Source organism: Manacus candei, unplaced genomic scaffold (genome assembly GCF_025592945.1).
Source record: "Manacus candei isolate 608988 ecotype Guabito, Panama unplaced genomic scaffold, ASM2559294v1 h1tg000027l, whole genome shotgun sequence".
NCBI classification, from domain to species: Eukaryota; Metazoa; Chordata; class Aves; order Passeriformes; family Pipridae; genus Manacus; species Manacus candei.
The window spans coordinates 1,185,411-1,200,551 of NW_026138075.1; the positions used below are offsets into that span (position 1 = coordinate 1,185,411).

The window sequence follows — 15,141 nt, forward strand, 5'->3', positions numbered from 1 at the left end:
CACTGAAATTATATGTGTGCTTATTTTGTTGAGCAGCTCACTATCTTACTGCAGAAATACCCTTTCCCTAAAATCTTATTCCGCAGTTGATTTAAGTAGAAGTCATCTGTTGTTGCATTACTTCTGCTACTGAAAGTGAAGCGTGGAGCTGAGGAAAGATGGCAAGTGTGTGTGGAGAGGAACTGGGTGGCAGCAACCTCCTCAGAAGATGGGGTTGCACAGTGAATAACCAACTTCTTGCTGCATCCCTGCTTGAACTGAAGCTGCCCCTGATTTACCTCCAGATTATTTCAGTTACTGAAGGGCTTTTAACTTCCCTTTTCTTAGTCCAGGACCTTGGAAGCCACTTAATCGTTGTTAGTTCAATTAGTGTGTAAGCAAACACATTCTTTTGAGGCATGCCAGACTTTTGACTCATGTTTGGATTTATCTGACATCATCACATTCTAGTTGCTGTATTGTATGAGGTTCCTTTCCAACCCAGATTAAAGCTGAGGTAACAAGGTGACTATTGCCTGGTATCGGTGTCCCTACACCTCCACAAAGCCTGTAGGAGTAGTGTGCTGTGCTTACCTGTTCTTAGCATGTTACAAGAGCAGCACATCCTGGTGGTGTGAGCTGAAATACCAGCAATGGCTCTTGAGTCTTAGTCCTGTGAGCTCTGTTGCAGGACTGTCCAGGGAGAGTGGGACAATTTCCCAGAAGTCAAGGGCACGAATATCTGTTCAGGAGTGTTTTATTGTAGGAATTACTAAAAGTGTCTTAATCTTACATCTTTTTACAATGGTATTTCTGTATTTAATGGTCTTTTATGTGACGTTATTTGGCTGTGCTGATTACATCTTCTGTAGCACTTGGGAGAGCTGGTGTGTCCTGCTGATGGCTGTGTGCACATTCTATGTGGCTCGCAGCCCGTTTCATCAGCCAAAGTCACAGAACTGCCCTGAGGTTTCTGAATGAACAGACAGGAAGGAACTAATGGAAAGCTGATCCTCTGTTTTCCCCTTCCATACTGAGTGGTGTGTCTAGAAACACTGTTTTCATTTCTAACCTTTATTGTTGTCCCTCTGTGCTATTGCTAATTAGCCCAGCAGAAAGCAGAATGCTCTGAGGACTGCTAGTGTGCAATAGCCAATGCACATACTCTACAAGATGAGGTACTGCAGAAGTAACAAGGAAAGCTTCTTTTTCTGGGTGAGCTTAGTGACTGAGAGGCTGGGGCATGCTGTGAAATGGAAATACAAATTATATGCTTTCAGTAATGTTGGTAACTGTGGGGACTAATGCTTGGCAAACCTTCCACTTTGGTAGCTTAGAGAGTTGATAACAACCAAAAGATGCCTGTCACTCAGTCAGAATCTGAAGGGAGCCAGTGGTTGAACGTTGTTTGATGGCCACAAAGCTGTAAAGAACAATAAAAATGCAGATGATAAAAAAATCAGCAAAGTACTTTCTCAAACTGCAGTTTGCTTTCTCCCCATCTATATCTTAAACTTTACTGGGATATCTGAAGCCGGCTGAGTGCTAATGTGAATCCTTTCAGTGATTTGCCAGCCTCTCTTGTGTACAAACAATGAGATTGGTACCACTTGTCACATTTCAGACTTCAAGTGCTAATAACCCCTAATTACAGGAACCAGTATTAAAAATTTGAGTACCAAGCAGTGACTCCCTGTTAAACAGAGGATTGTGCATAAGAAACAACTCCTTTGTGTCTGGGAAACATGACAAGGACAAGCAGAGCCAGGGGAATGATGAGTATGATGTAGCCTCTCCCACACTAGTAGTCCTGCTGACACCAGTTGTCAAGTGTGTTCACAAGCCCAGAAAGCCTTTGGTGCTCTGGATAAAACAGGTGGTGATGTAAGAGCTTTCCTTAGTGTTCCTTTTTCGTTTCTTCCTCTTTAAGTGATACCACTGAAGTGGGTATACACAGTGCCTTTAAACTTTCTACCACTATATTTTTTTAAATCATAGCAAAGCATAGCTGAGATTTGGAGACAGATACTTCAAAAATTCTGGAAAAGTAGATAGAGATGCTATTTCAGCCTTCTATCTTCAAATTAAGCTGGTTTTGCGCTTAAAACTTGTTCTTGAAATTATACCTCTCAGTCACTCTGTAGGGGTACAGTTGGGCAAAGTCAGTGGCTCAGAAAAGTAACCATTTCCTTCACTGTGGTAATGGTTTCTTTTTGAAAGAAAAACCTGAGGGAAACTCAGATTATTGTTTTCTATCACAATGAGTAAGTAACCTGTAATGGAATTTTTCAAAAACATTTTGCTTTGTGTAGGATTATTCTTTCATTCGACTTACTACTATTTTCACACTATCAAGCACTTACATCTGTGTGAATGCATTGTTTCCTAGGATTATCACTTAAAATCTGCCAAATATTCATGCTACATTAAGCAAAAAAAAAAGATTAAGGAAACACTGACTAGGTGTTGCAACTTTCATTCTTTGAATGTCCTGGATATTTGTCAACACCTTTCTGCAAGTTTCTTTGTTTCTTCCAGTTTTTTTCATTTTAAATTCAACTTTCTTTTCCCCACTTTAGACTTAATATCAGTAAGCACGGAGAAAATATAGTGTGTCCTTTTGAACAAAGCCTTTTCTATTCCTTACCTTAAAGGGAGAAGACTCAGGCAGCCAACTAGAAAAGACAAAATGAAGCAGAAGCTGCTGTACCAGTTCAGTGTGTTTTGATAGATCTTGTTATAGACTGTAGATGTCACTACTCCCGTGATGACTAAAGACAGCTGCAGCAGGACAAACACCTTACCTGTAAAACAAGAACATAGTTTGTTATTGGGGATTAAAAAACTGGCTGTGATACCTCTTCACAAATCCAGGGTCACAGCTGTGTGGAAGAGCAATGTGGTCATTGCTTCACAAAACACCAGATGACATGAGCTTGCATCTGCTTCTGTTCTGGACCACAGTTAAATGATTTTTCCTTCTCTTAGGTATAGGACAAAAGATCCAGCTGGAAAATGGCTTGAAGAGTCTAGATGTAAAGGTAGCTGCTTAGAAAAACAGCAATAAACTGAGCAATAAACTACTCCTTTCCCTAGAAGGTAGAAACATCTTCAGGACAGGAGAGACTTTAGTCATGGTTTGCTTCTGCCCTAGGCCAGAAGAGTGGGCCACAGGGTTGAAAGGATGATAATGCCTGAAATGGGGAGGTATATGTGATTTGTATGATGGTACCTTCAATGCACTGTTGTAAAATATATTTTACTGTTTTGTAGTAAATTTTCTAATGGAAAAGAACTCCTGCTGCTATGTTCAAAAAATTCTAGTTGAAACAGCTTTTTCTAAGTGTGTCTCTCATGATAAATGGGTGAAGGGGAAGTAATGCAGCCTGGCTGGGATGTGCAAACTGGGAGCAAGATCAGGGCTGCATGCTGAACTTGCTGCCCTGGTAGCCTTTTCCTCCACGTAAGGAGATGAGACTGCTACCAGAAGGCAAGGGCTGCTCTGCTGCAGGGTCCTGCTTGAGATCTGGTCTGCTGCTGTCATCAGGTGCAGCCCATATGGTTCATGGTGGAGGTTTAAAACAATGTTATGATTAATAATAATGATTAATTGGAGTGTGAGCTGTGCTCTTTGTGTCAGGTAGATGGTTTTGCTACAGTGCACACTGAGGGAGCACAAGCAGTAGGAGTGAGCTGGTTACAGAACAGTGTTGTGTTCCTAAGGCAGAAAGGACAGGGTTGTGAAGGATGGCTGTGGGAACATGTTTGGAGGACATGGAGTAGTTGGGGGCCTGTGGTGCTATTTGAACACGTGTTTCTTGTGTCTAAATCTAGCTCACTGGTGTAAAAATCGTACCTTCAATACACTCTTGTAAAATATATTTTACTATTTTGTAGTAAATTTTCTAATGGAAAAGAATTCCTGCTGCTATGTTCAAAAAAGGGTCCATTTTTATGCGAAGTTTATTCTTTGTAGTTAAATCATGGTCTGACAGGAACAAATTGCCAAACATGTGGAAAAATGTTTGGAGAACATAAAAAAAGGATGAAAGAAATCCATCCTTCGCAAAACAGTAAGTAAAAGAAGCCAAATATAAATGGTGTGAATATCACAGTGCTTTAACTCAACATCCTGGTGCTCTTGGTTTTCCCTGGAGTACTGTGTTTTTGAGCAGCACCTCAATTATTTTCCCTGCCTTTGACCTACACACTGATAGTAATCTTTCAAAGCACGTGCTGAAAATTCTGCGGATAAATGATGATGCAAGCAAGGATGAGAAGATTGGATGTGACAATCTTGTCCTGCAAGTTTCTCTGCTCCTCCCTTCCCATTTGTGGTATCATCTGTCCTGTTATTATTATGCAAAGCACAGATTGCAGCAATAACTTACCTTTCTCTTTGTGGTCTAGGCTGAATGAAGAGATTTGTGGGGTTTTTTGATTGGTAGGGTAACAAATACTTACCATAGGATGATCCTTCGACATGCTTGGACAACATGGACCTGATGGTTGGTAAGGGGATGAGGGCAAAGAGCATCACTGCCCGTGCTGTAATGCAATGAATTTGTAGTTATCATCAGTACCTGCTCTTTGTTACCTAGCACAGCAGCCACTGCTTTTGAAGACTACATGCCTCTGGCTTGGGCAGGCACTTTGCTTCTTTGCTTCGTCTTTTTTGTCCCTTGAGTGCCAGAAAGAAGTAGGTCCTCACTTCAAGACAAGGTAGATAAGCCACCTCTTGCTCCCATTAGCAGAGGTACTTTGCCCAAACTAGACATAGGCTTTGGTCTCGGCCAGACATCCCAGAAGAGATGGAATATAGCTCTGTCCTTAGAGATAGTAAGGATGGTGATTTGAGTCTAAGCAGCAGACAGAGCCCCTAATACTACACAGCCTTGACAGGAACAATACCTTTATAACACTACAGTTGTCTTTTATCTTGGCACTTCTGGCTTGCAGTATTTTAGGCTTTCTCTAGTGTGGAAATTTATAGGTAGCTGGAATTGCCTTCCTGTCAGCAGAACCAGCCTCAGGGAAGACTTGGTCCATGTCTAGTGTACCAAGATGCTTCTGCAATGCAGTATCTTCTGCAGTGCAGTAACACTATACACACTGTATAGCAGCATGTGTTCATGATGATGAACAAGCATTTTTTTTACTTTGTTTTTTTTTTATCTTTTATTCCCCATCCTAACTGCCTAAATAAGCAAAATCTCTTAAAAATTTCACTTAATAAGTGTTTGGCTTACTACTCAAATACAATATTCTATCATCTTTCCCTTTAGAATAACTTTGTTTAATTTTCAATTTCTAATTCCCTATGGGGGCAGACAGAAAAAATTGCTTCAGGCCATTTATCTTCAGGTTTTTTCTGACTTTCAGAAGCAAAACCTCAAAGCCATACAATACATGATGCTCTGTCAGACATTTCTGCTACAAAAACCCAATTCTTGGGGTTTATTTTTTGTGTTCCGTCAGAGGTTACCTCCCAAAAATAAATTTGCCTTTCGTTTATCATTGGATGCCACCCCATCTATTATTATCAGTCCCTTGATCATTTATATATAATGTGAGATTTGTAAACTACATTATTACGATGTTTTAGTTGCTAAAGCAGCTCCAATGTTTCATTAAGTTTCCCATCAGCCATAAGAGCCTTCATATGAAAAAAATAAATCCCATCTTAAGATGTTTGCTTAATCGGAAGCCTTTGCCATTTTGTTTCTGGCTCACAAGAAGCAAGTGTTTCCCATTGATATGGTGATGTGGTCCAACTAGTACAAGGAGTCAGCAGTAATTCCCATTCCCGCAGAGTGTGGGAATGAACATTGTTTCCCTGCTCAGATCTGGTCTGTGATCAAATGACAAATTACAAGTCAACTGGCCTTAAACTAAGCCTTGGCAGGAGTATATGCTTCCTCTGGATGTTGTAGGGTACTGAGTGTAAGAGTGCAGTGGGAGATGTGGGGAAAGGGTAATAATAAAGTTCTCTTGCATACTGCTCATGCGACGGTCTGTCTAACTCCCTGCTTGGAAACCTGTGGTAAAGCAGAGCAAAAAGCCCTTCCAGTGGTGCTGGAACACCCCTTTCTTGGGGTGCATTTGCTCACGTGAGTGGCTGTTTGACTCACCAATGTAGAACAGGAACGTCCACTGCACGAAGGCCATGATGAGGATGCCAGCACTGAACGATACTACTCCAATCATGATCATGGTAATGTCCCTGAGGCATCTGGAGAATACAAGTACCCCTAGGAAGCTGGTGATGAAGATCACGTACCCAGCAGCATTGCCATGGCCGATCTCCACAGCATTCCAACTTAAAGGCTCCCTGAGCAAGAACAGTGGGAGTATGTTCATTGCACCAACTACGGCAAGGTCATAGAGGATTGCTGCCATAAAAAGCAGGATGATGATGAGTTTCGAGGGGGATATTAGAGAGGAGCTGCTGCCCCCTGAAGGTTGGGAACTCCCTGTTGCTGCTGCTGCTCCTGTATGGGCTGGTGGCTGGCTACCCACCTCTTCTGCACTCTTAGCTTTGGCTGGGCAGGAGGCTCCTGGCTTGGGGACTGTCAGGATAAAAATACTGTAGAGGAGGCAGAAAGCATAGCAAGCGATGCTGCAGCACACCAGCACAGTGCCTTCTCGATAGCGGTCACTGAAGCCAACAAAGAGGTAGCCAGATGCCATGCTTCCCACAAACCCAGCGAGGCCATACACCAGTTCAATAATGATGAGCCGCAGAGACCTCCTGCTCTCGGAGGAGCCCAGGGATCCCAGAGCCATGATGCCTGCCCAAAGCGTGGTGAAGCCTCCCGTCAGCCCGTTGAGGGCAGCAGCCCCATACATCACCTCGATTGGCCAGCCCAGCAGGATCAGGAGGAGCAGGAGAGTTTTGGAGCCCAAGTAACCAAGAAGAGGGAAGCAGATGGGGATCTTCCGATGTATCCTGTCCCCCAGCTTGGACAAGCCGTAGGCTGACACTAGTGGGCTCAGGCCCAGAACAAGGTTGTAGATGATGTAAAAATTGGAGACAGCCTTCTGCTGAGCATCTTCTAGTGCATGGGAAGGAGCAGTGCCATTGGTCTGGTTGTAGTAGTTTTTCACCACCAGCAGCAGAGCTGTGTCGTAGAAGGCGCTGGCCACTTGCGAGCTTGCAACCACCGGCTCAATCCATGTCTTCATTGCCATCATTCCCACCATGCTGCTGGTCACTGCCTCTTCTTGGAGAGAGCTGCTTTCAGGGAGATGCAGAGGGGGAAGCAGCTCTTCAGAAGCTCTGCTCTAGAGGCATGTTTGGAGATGAGCAGCAGAGGGAAAAGGAAAAGGTCTGCCAGGCTGCACAGGATTGGAGAGTTGTGCAAGAGATGATGTGGCTGGGAGGATATTTGCACCTCGCCTTGCTAGGTATACGCACACATGCACATCCCTGTGCTGCTCTGAGCTCTGGCTCACGCAGGAGAGGCTTTTGTACAGCTGGAGAACACCCTGCACTCGCTGACTGCTGCTGCTCCTCTTCCTGGTTTAGTTTCAACAGAGGTCAGATGACCCGGGGGAATTTCTCTCTCACAGATTAGGAAGTGAAAATGCCCCAATCAAGTAATTGCTGTAATTTGGGGTGGTGGTTTGTGGGTTTCTTTGGGGTTGGGTTTTTCTGAGGTTTTGTTTGTTTTTCACTTTTTGACATCCTTCATGTGTCAGAGGACTCTAAAATAGGCTGGGGGGGCAGGGAATGGTTGTGTGCCTATTTGTTAGGTAAGTTGTGAATTCCCTTTACTGCTCCCTTTCCTTTCTTCTACAGAAATACATCAGTGGCTCTTTTGCTTTTACCTGCACCTTTTTTCCCTGTAGCTGCATCATGCCTCTTATGTCATTGTTGTTTCAATAATGCAGTCAGGAAATTACATGAAAAAGAAATTAAAAAGTAAAGTCCTGTTTTTGGTAACTTGTCTCCTATGGCTGCACTCTGCCTGCTGCGTTCTTTGGCTTTACAATGTGGGAATTTCTAAGAGGAGGAGACAAATCCCAGTTTATCCAAAGGCATCAGTGACTGCTATGTCCCAGTAATCAGCCAGCTGAGCTGGAGGCTTGGATGGGCAAAAATCCTGCTCTGGGAAGAGTTTTCCAGCCCCGGCTCCTTGGGGTGATGGTTGTGCATCTCTGCAGGTGCTGACTCCACAATCAGCTTTGCATCTTGAAGTCAGCTTCCAGTTTTGCTGCTGCCTGAGGGGCAAGTGAAATGACCCACTCAAGCGGGGCCCTGTGGCCATGACAGGGCTGCAAGTCAGAGGCACGAGAAGCTCTTGGAGCAGGATATGGTGCAAGCAGCCTGCCAGCTCCAAGGAAGATGCTTGCAGTCCCAGCTGCAGGAAATACTTGGAGGATATTTGGCAGTCTCAAAAATGCTTACTTAAATGATAATGATCTCATTCTGTACTGGTTTAATGAATCATAACTGGCAGAATAACAATCTATTCTAGGAAGATTTATAGTCATTACTTTAAAAAAATAAATTAATGATTAATTTGAAAAAACAATGGTAAAACCTCCATCTGTTGCACTCTATTGATTCAGGTGACATTTACTCAATGCAATCGGTCAAGAGGTTCTTTTTTTCACTCCTTGTTTGGTTGTGCAATAATTTTTGGCTTATATTTCAATTCAAGAAAAAAAGTCCAAAGATATAACAGGGAAAGGAGTAGGGAATTGTATGCTAGAATGATTTGCTGCTAGACAATTTCAGCTTTACCAGAGAATCTATTTTTTTTTGTCAGACCAAAAGACTCCTAGCCAGCTGTAAAATATATTGTGGGTTGTTCCAACAGTTGCCCTTTTTCTTTTCCCCATATTAGCTGCAAAAAGTGTTTAGTTTCTTTAGTTTTTATTCAGAAGTGGGACAAATATTTTTCTGCAAACTTTGGCATATTTCCAGAGGATGTAAATTCCGTACAGCCTTACTGAAGACCCCAAAGCATCAGCCTGTGACCAGTTTAAGCAACAAATGCAACCAGAGGAATTGCCACATTTTGCTTCACCCAGGGAGTCCTGAGTCTTCCACTAGAATTATGAGGAATGATAAATTTCCTTGTACTATTCAAACTTCAGTTTGGGACATCTTGGAGTGCAGAAGTATGTTACAGGCACTGTACTTGAGGGACTGCAGATCTGCTCAACTCCTACATAAGGGATATTTTTCCTCCACACTTTGTTGCATATACAGACTGCTTGGCTTATTCAGCTTATTCAGGCCTAGGTAGCTAATGGGTGGTACTAGATGATCTCATGACTTACATCTATATTTCCAGGATATTCTGTGCATTCATTCACATTAAATGTACTTTTTAGAACTAGTTCCTGTGGAAGGATATAATTCCATGTCAGTAATTGCAAAAGAATAAGTGCTAAAGTAAGAGTTTAACCCAGACTCCAAAATTTTTCCCACTGCAAAACACTTCATGAATACCATATTCATTTGATGCTACAAAGTTTTCAAAGTGACTATTATCTAGTAATTTTCCTTAGGGCTCTGTTCTCATATTACTAATATTTATAGGGACATTTGCATCTACTTTAAAATATGTTTGTGCAGAATAAATGCCATGGAGGTTTAAGAGAGTGGCCCCTGACAAGCAGAGACTATCCTAACAACAAAAATACAATGATGTAGCCTGCCGGGAAAAGAGCACATTGTTTTGTTTTAGGGCATTCTTCTCTAGAGTCATCCTTTCTGGAGGCCCACTACAGACCACATCAGCACCATGTTTCACCAACTTTTTGATATTTGTCAGTCTGGCCAAATAGAGGTGTTTGATGTGTCCCTGTGGTGATGTTATACATTCCTATGCAGTATTCCTTCTTTTTTTTTTTAAACCATCTATGACTGTTACATCACTTTGTCTTTCTAAACAGAGTTGCTATGGGGATTTCAGTGTGCTGGGGAACCTGGGCTTGGCAGGTACTAGCATTCTGGAACTTGGTCTTCAGCATTCCTCGTCTGAAAAGGTCCTTTTGACATCCAGGACTGCAGTCCAGTGTGGGCAAGTAAGCCCTCTTCATCTGCCTCACCTAAGCCTGCTAATAGGATCTGTGATTTACAGTCCCTGTCTCCAAGGTGGTAAATCAGCTCTTTAACTCCTCCTCCTCCTGCTTGGTATGTGCAGATCATCCTGATGCACGCTGTGGCTATGTGGCAGTAGCAAAGTGGGGAAACATGACTAGGAACTGGAAAGTGCCTGGGTCTGAGCCTGGATGGAGCTGCAGTCTCATTACAGCCCCAGAGAGATGGAGAGCTGAAAACACTGGGGAGAAGCAGCTATTTCAATAATGGCCTGTTTTCCTTCGGAAAATACTTCTTCATCATAAATGACCACAGATTGGAACACCAAACCACTCTGTGGCTTGGGAGGTTGTCTTCCTCAGTGGCTGTCGTTTAATTATATACAACCTGTGTCCTCTCAAGGTGTGTGGTTCTGCTCACAGAGCTCAGGGAGATGGAGGGAGAGTGGAGGCTGGATGGAAAGCCGGGGGCATGGCGCAGAGGGAGCAGCTGCTGGCAGCTGCTGCATCGCCACAGGGACACTGCATCCTAGTTCAGGGCTACTGTCTGGTTGGATCCAAAGCCACTGATGGTAGAAACTGATGTCTGGATGTAAAAGGCCACCCAGCAGCCTTATTTGGAACTCATGATGCTCGTGCCAGTGTCTGTAGCACAAGAGCTGGTAAGTCCACCAGGTGTAATAAAACACAGGACCAAGCCCTTACAGCTACACCTTGAGATGCCTCAGACACCCTGACCTCTGGGCCAGCAGTCTGGCATGTTGGGATCCCGTCAGACATGTTGGGATCATGTGTGGAGATGTGCTCTCCTCTGCTGCTCGTGGGAGGAAAAGGAAGCCCAGGCCACAGGCAGTGGGAGCACATGGTGACTTGTTCTCCCACGCCTTGAGGCTTCACCCACTGCCCCGCATGAACAAAGTCCAGGGCAGTGTGCAGGCTACAAAAAAGCTGGAGAATGGATTTGCTCCATGCAGAGACCTCTTGGGGTGCACTGATGTGAAGCATGGTGAGGAGTGGTGACCCCACATGAGGTAGAGAGGTCTACCAGCCCTCCTTGGAAGAGGCTGGCAGTCCCCACCACTTCACCACTGCTTTTGAGAAAAAACCACACAGACAGATGCTTATTGCTTGAGGAATTTAGGCAATTAATAGTCCTGACAGAGAACTGTATGCCTTAACATTAATCCTCTCTATGGAAGCAGGAAAAAAAGGTTCTTGCAGTACCTGTGTCTGCCTGATCAGCTGGACCACAGAACAAATCCTGCTGTCGTTCTTAGATAAGCCACAGGTAATCCTTGTGCTAAATTAATTTTTTTTCTGTGCACATCCCCTCTTTTCATTAATATTCATATCTTTTTTTTAAATTGTTATCAAGGTATTTATGTGTTTGGCATAGAAGCATTGCAAAGTTTAAGAGTGTGTAGGCAGCAATGGCCTTGAGAAATGGGATGAAATAAACTATCCTAGAAATACAGCATAAGGAATCCTGTGTTGTATAAAAGTGGATAGTCTGGAAAAATGAAATAACTGTAGCAAAAAGATGTTAATTAAAATTTCACTACTGAATGAATTTTAAAAACCTGGTTCAAACCCAAAAAACTGCTCACCCTTTCTCAAGTGCTCTCCAAAGCTATTTAGAAATAATTTTGGTGGTCTACCTCACATTTTTGTTTTTGATTGCAAGAGTGTATAACTATGGTGAATGGGTACTGAAAATCCTAAAAAAACACATTCAAATAATAATGTTTGCAAAAAGACATTAAGAGTAAAAGCTCTGTTGAAGAGTAAATTTGACCTGGGATTTATAAGACTGGAGAGGATCTGGCTGGTGAGTGTGGACATGAATCAAAGGAAGACTATACAAAGTGCATATTGGAAAGTTTAATATGGCAGGATAAAGGAGGAAAAAGAAATAGTAAGTCACTATCCTTAGAAGTGAGGGGTGGAAAGAAAAAAAGAAGAGCAAAGGAAAGAGAAGTGCTCTGTGGTCTGGTAGGGCCTTTCTGTGGTCTGGTAGGGCCTTTGCTAGGTAAGTCAGCCCTAGCCAGGTACAGTTAGAAAGAAAGAGTATCACTCCATAAGCCTGAGACTCTACAGAAGTAAGAACAGCAGCTGGCAGAGGACATCAGGACAGTGAAAAGGGCTGAATCCACCCCATTTTCCTGGCTGAGAGATGGAAACAATCAAAACCATCATAAATGCTTAAAAGATACAGGGCATACTTGGTGCTTTGTGTAAGGCATAGTGCTTTTTGAGGAGAGAAGGGAAGGTGAAACATTTTTTTAAATCTTCTGGAGAAACCCTTGCCTGGTGATCCAGACATTTTCACCTGACAGATCTCAAGTTATCTCAACTTGCCTGGCTAAATTTTTGGTTTTTGGGCAGGTAGAGCAAGTGACAAAGGCATCACCTGCTGTAAGCCCTCAGTGATATCTATCACAGACATTCTGAGCAGGCAGATGGCAACTGGCTCCTCACCACCTCTCTCTGTTTACTCTGCTGGGCTAGGTCCTGAGCACAAAACTTGTCAAGAAAGATTAACTATGGTTTTAGTCATTTGTGTGCTCAAATTTTCCAGGATATTTTATGCAGACCGTCTTGTCAAACACAGTCAGTCATTTGTTTAAAAAGAAAAAAAAGGCAAAAACCAAGAAATGGCATACACAACCAAAAGCTGCCGATGCTGTGGCACACTCCAGTGGCATTTATAAGCCTCACCACCCTCTTTTTTCCATATGGCAGCTCTTCCAGAAGGGGATGTTTACTCAATCTCTGCAGCTCAGAAATTAAAAACATAGAAAACTTGATAATAAGCTCTGAAACCTTTCCTTGATTACAGAACACCACCTGAATCAGGGCCAGGCAGGTCGTCCAGGGACCACTCATGAGCCCCTCAGCACAGCTGGTGGTGGGTGCAGAACCTGTCCCAAGGTGGTTTTGGGATACAAGGTTGCATGGTAGTGCCTACCATTATCTCACTGCAAACAGTCCCCAGCACCAGCTGAGAACTTCTGGGCAACCTGATGTCATAAGGCACAGCAAATAACAGGGATAACCCTGTTTTTAATGTTTGCTGTAGCCACACCTGGCTAATTATCCAGCTTGCAGCCTTGAGGGTGGGGACACTTGTTTTGACCTGGCAGGGTGAAGCAGTCCCTGGGACAGCAGGGAAAGGCACCTCCTCCATGAGGGCAGCTGGGAGACTATGGGGGACCATGTCCACACACACTTTGCTGCAGGACACTAGTGGAAAATGGCACCAATGGTGTAATCTTCAGACAAGAGAGTAGAGTTGTTCCTGGCTGGGCAAGCTGCAGCCCCAGTCCTGGAGAAGACCTACCTGGAAAGCAACAAGGGCTGCTGAGGCTCTGCAACCCTGTGCAGAGGTGTTTTCTCCACTCAACACACAGGGAAGATGGTCTGTGGTTCCCAAGGCCCACAGCTCTGCATCAAAGTGCTCCAGGAGAATGCTCCGGGCTCTGGAGAAAGCTCATGTAGATAATGCATGCTACTTTGGGGAATTTTAGCTAGCACCCTCCCAGGGAGCTAGTGAGTGAACAGCCCTGGCAGATTTTATCTGTTCTTAGGACTCCACTACATGTATAAAAAGACATTGAAAAAGACATTTAAGGGACTTAAATATTGTGCCTCTTCTTTTCCAGAGAAAAGGGTCCTGTTGTATCTGCAGGAAAATTTGGAGTTGAAGAGGGGTATCAGGTAAAAGGCACCAGGGAAACAAGAAAGTCCAGGGAGCTTTCCAGCAATATTGTTGCTGCTAACTTTTTTCCAGGCTGCATTTCTTCAGTGTTTAACAAGCACGAATAAATAAATAAATAAATAAATAAATAAATAAATAAATAAATAAATAAATAAACACACAAATGACAGTTTTAAACTCTGTGGCAAGACAGCTGCTGTTACTGGTGTTCGCTATTCCCTTGCCACTTCATTTCAGCATTCTGGAGTATTCAAAGCTTTCCTGAGCTAAGACTTTGTGCAGATGCTGAATTGGTCATACTGGTCAAGAGCAGCACTGCTTTTTCCCACTACAACCTCTGTGTTTCTAGGCAATGTTTTCATACCTCCTGCTAGCTGCATGTGGGCAACAGGGACATCTCCCAAACGCTTTGCCCATTTCAGCTTGGCTTTGCACAGTGCACTTGGTCTGCATGCTGGTGATGCTCTTGAAAGGAGGACTGCCAGCTGCACTCACCTCTTGGAAGACTGCTAACACCTGATGAGCTTCCCAGTTGTTGCAAGACCCAAGACACTCTTGTTTACTGAAAATCAACAGGACAGCTGAGGGTCATGTCAAGACCCTCTTGCCTCCAGAGGACCATGCTGCTCTTGCTCTGCTGTAGATGAGTTTGCTTTGCTGCTGCAGGGCTTGGACCATGCACAGGTGATGTGGGCTCTTGCCTTTCATTGCCATATGTGATGCATTTCCACACCACCACTTTCCAGGGGTCAGTAGCTATCATCTTCAGGGATTTTATGTTGGAGGTCACCTCCAAGATGCCAGTGGGAACTATTAGCAGCTAACAAGTCATGTCTGGCCATGAGCTTTAAGGCATCCTCTGCAAAGGACACAGCCAGGGCAGCCTAGGACAAAAGCAGATGTCTAGAGAGTAAACTGAGCTCCTGACATTTTAAACCACACTGATTTAATATTTCTATATGGGAAAGGAACCAAGAGATTAATCAAGATTTGAAAAATAAGTGCTCTGGGGTACTGAAATGCTGTTTTGATCCTTTAGTGCTGGGGCATCTTGATAATAAATTCCTTGGAAACATCCTGCAAAGCTTAGACAGACTATATTGACATATCTTTTAATTTATACACTCAAAGAGTCTGCATGTCAATAAATTATGAGGCTCATGAACAATGATATCATTCAACTATTTCCTGATTCCCTTCTGCTGAAGACTGACCCAGCAAACAGTGGCCAAGAAGGAGAGCAGGACTGAATCTTGTCCTGTACCACTGCAGTCTGGACCTGGCAGCAGGTGAGACCTATGCTGTAACAGGCAGAGGGTTGTTTTTCTGGTTTCCAGAGAGCTTGGGTAAATATGCGTTTTGCCATATACTTTCCACCCCTGCTCAAA

General features: G+C 43.6%; 1 protein-coding gene across 1 annotated transcript; it reads right to left on the minus strand.

Moving 5' to 3' along the window:
- Positions 1-67: 67 nt before the first annotated feature.
- Positions 68-7,829, minus strand: SLC46A2 (solute carrier family 46 member 2). The gene is made up of 4 exons (XM_051789428.1): positions 6,111-7,829; positions 4,444-4,527; positions 2,627-2,783; positions 68-1,402 (listed from the first exon to the last, which is right to left on the minus strand). The coding sequence occupies exons 1-4, from the start codon at positions 7,180-7,182 to the stop codon at positions 1,345-1,347; spliced, it is 1,371 nt and encodes a 456-aa protein (XP_051645388.1). The 5' UTR covers positions 7,183-7,829; the 3' UTR covers positions 68-1,344.
- Positions 7,830-15,141: the final 7,312 nt, after the last annotated feature.

Excerpts from the sequence above, each read along its gene's own strand:
- SLC46A2 (XM_051789428.1), bottom strand. The coding sequence starts at position 7,182 with ATGGTGGGAATGATGGCAATGAAGACATGGATTGAGCCGGTGGTTGCA. Across the intron at positions 4,528-6,110 it reads GACGTTCCTGTTCTACATTG|CACGGGCAGTGATGCTCTTT; the intron begins GTGAGTCAAACA and ends ATTGCATTACAG. Across the intron at positions 2,784-4,443 it reads TGTCGAAGGATCATCCTATG|GTAAGGTGTTTGTCCTGCTG; the intron begins GTAAGTATTTGT and ends CTTGTTTTACAG.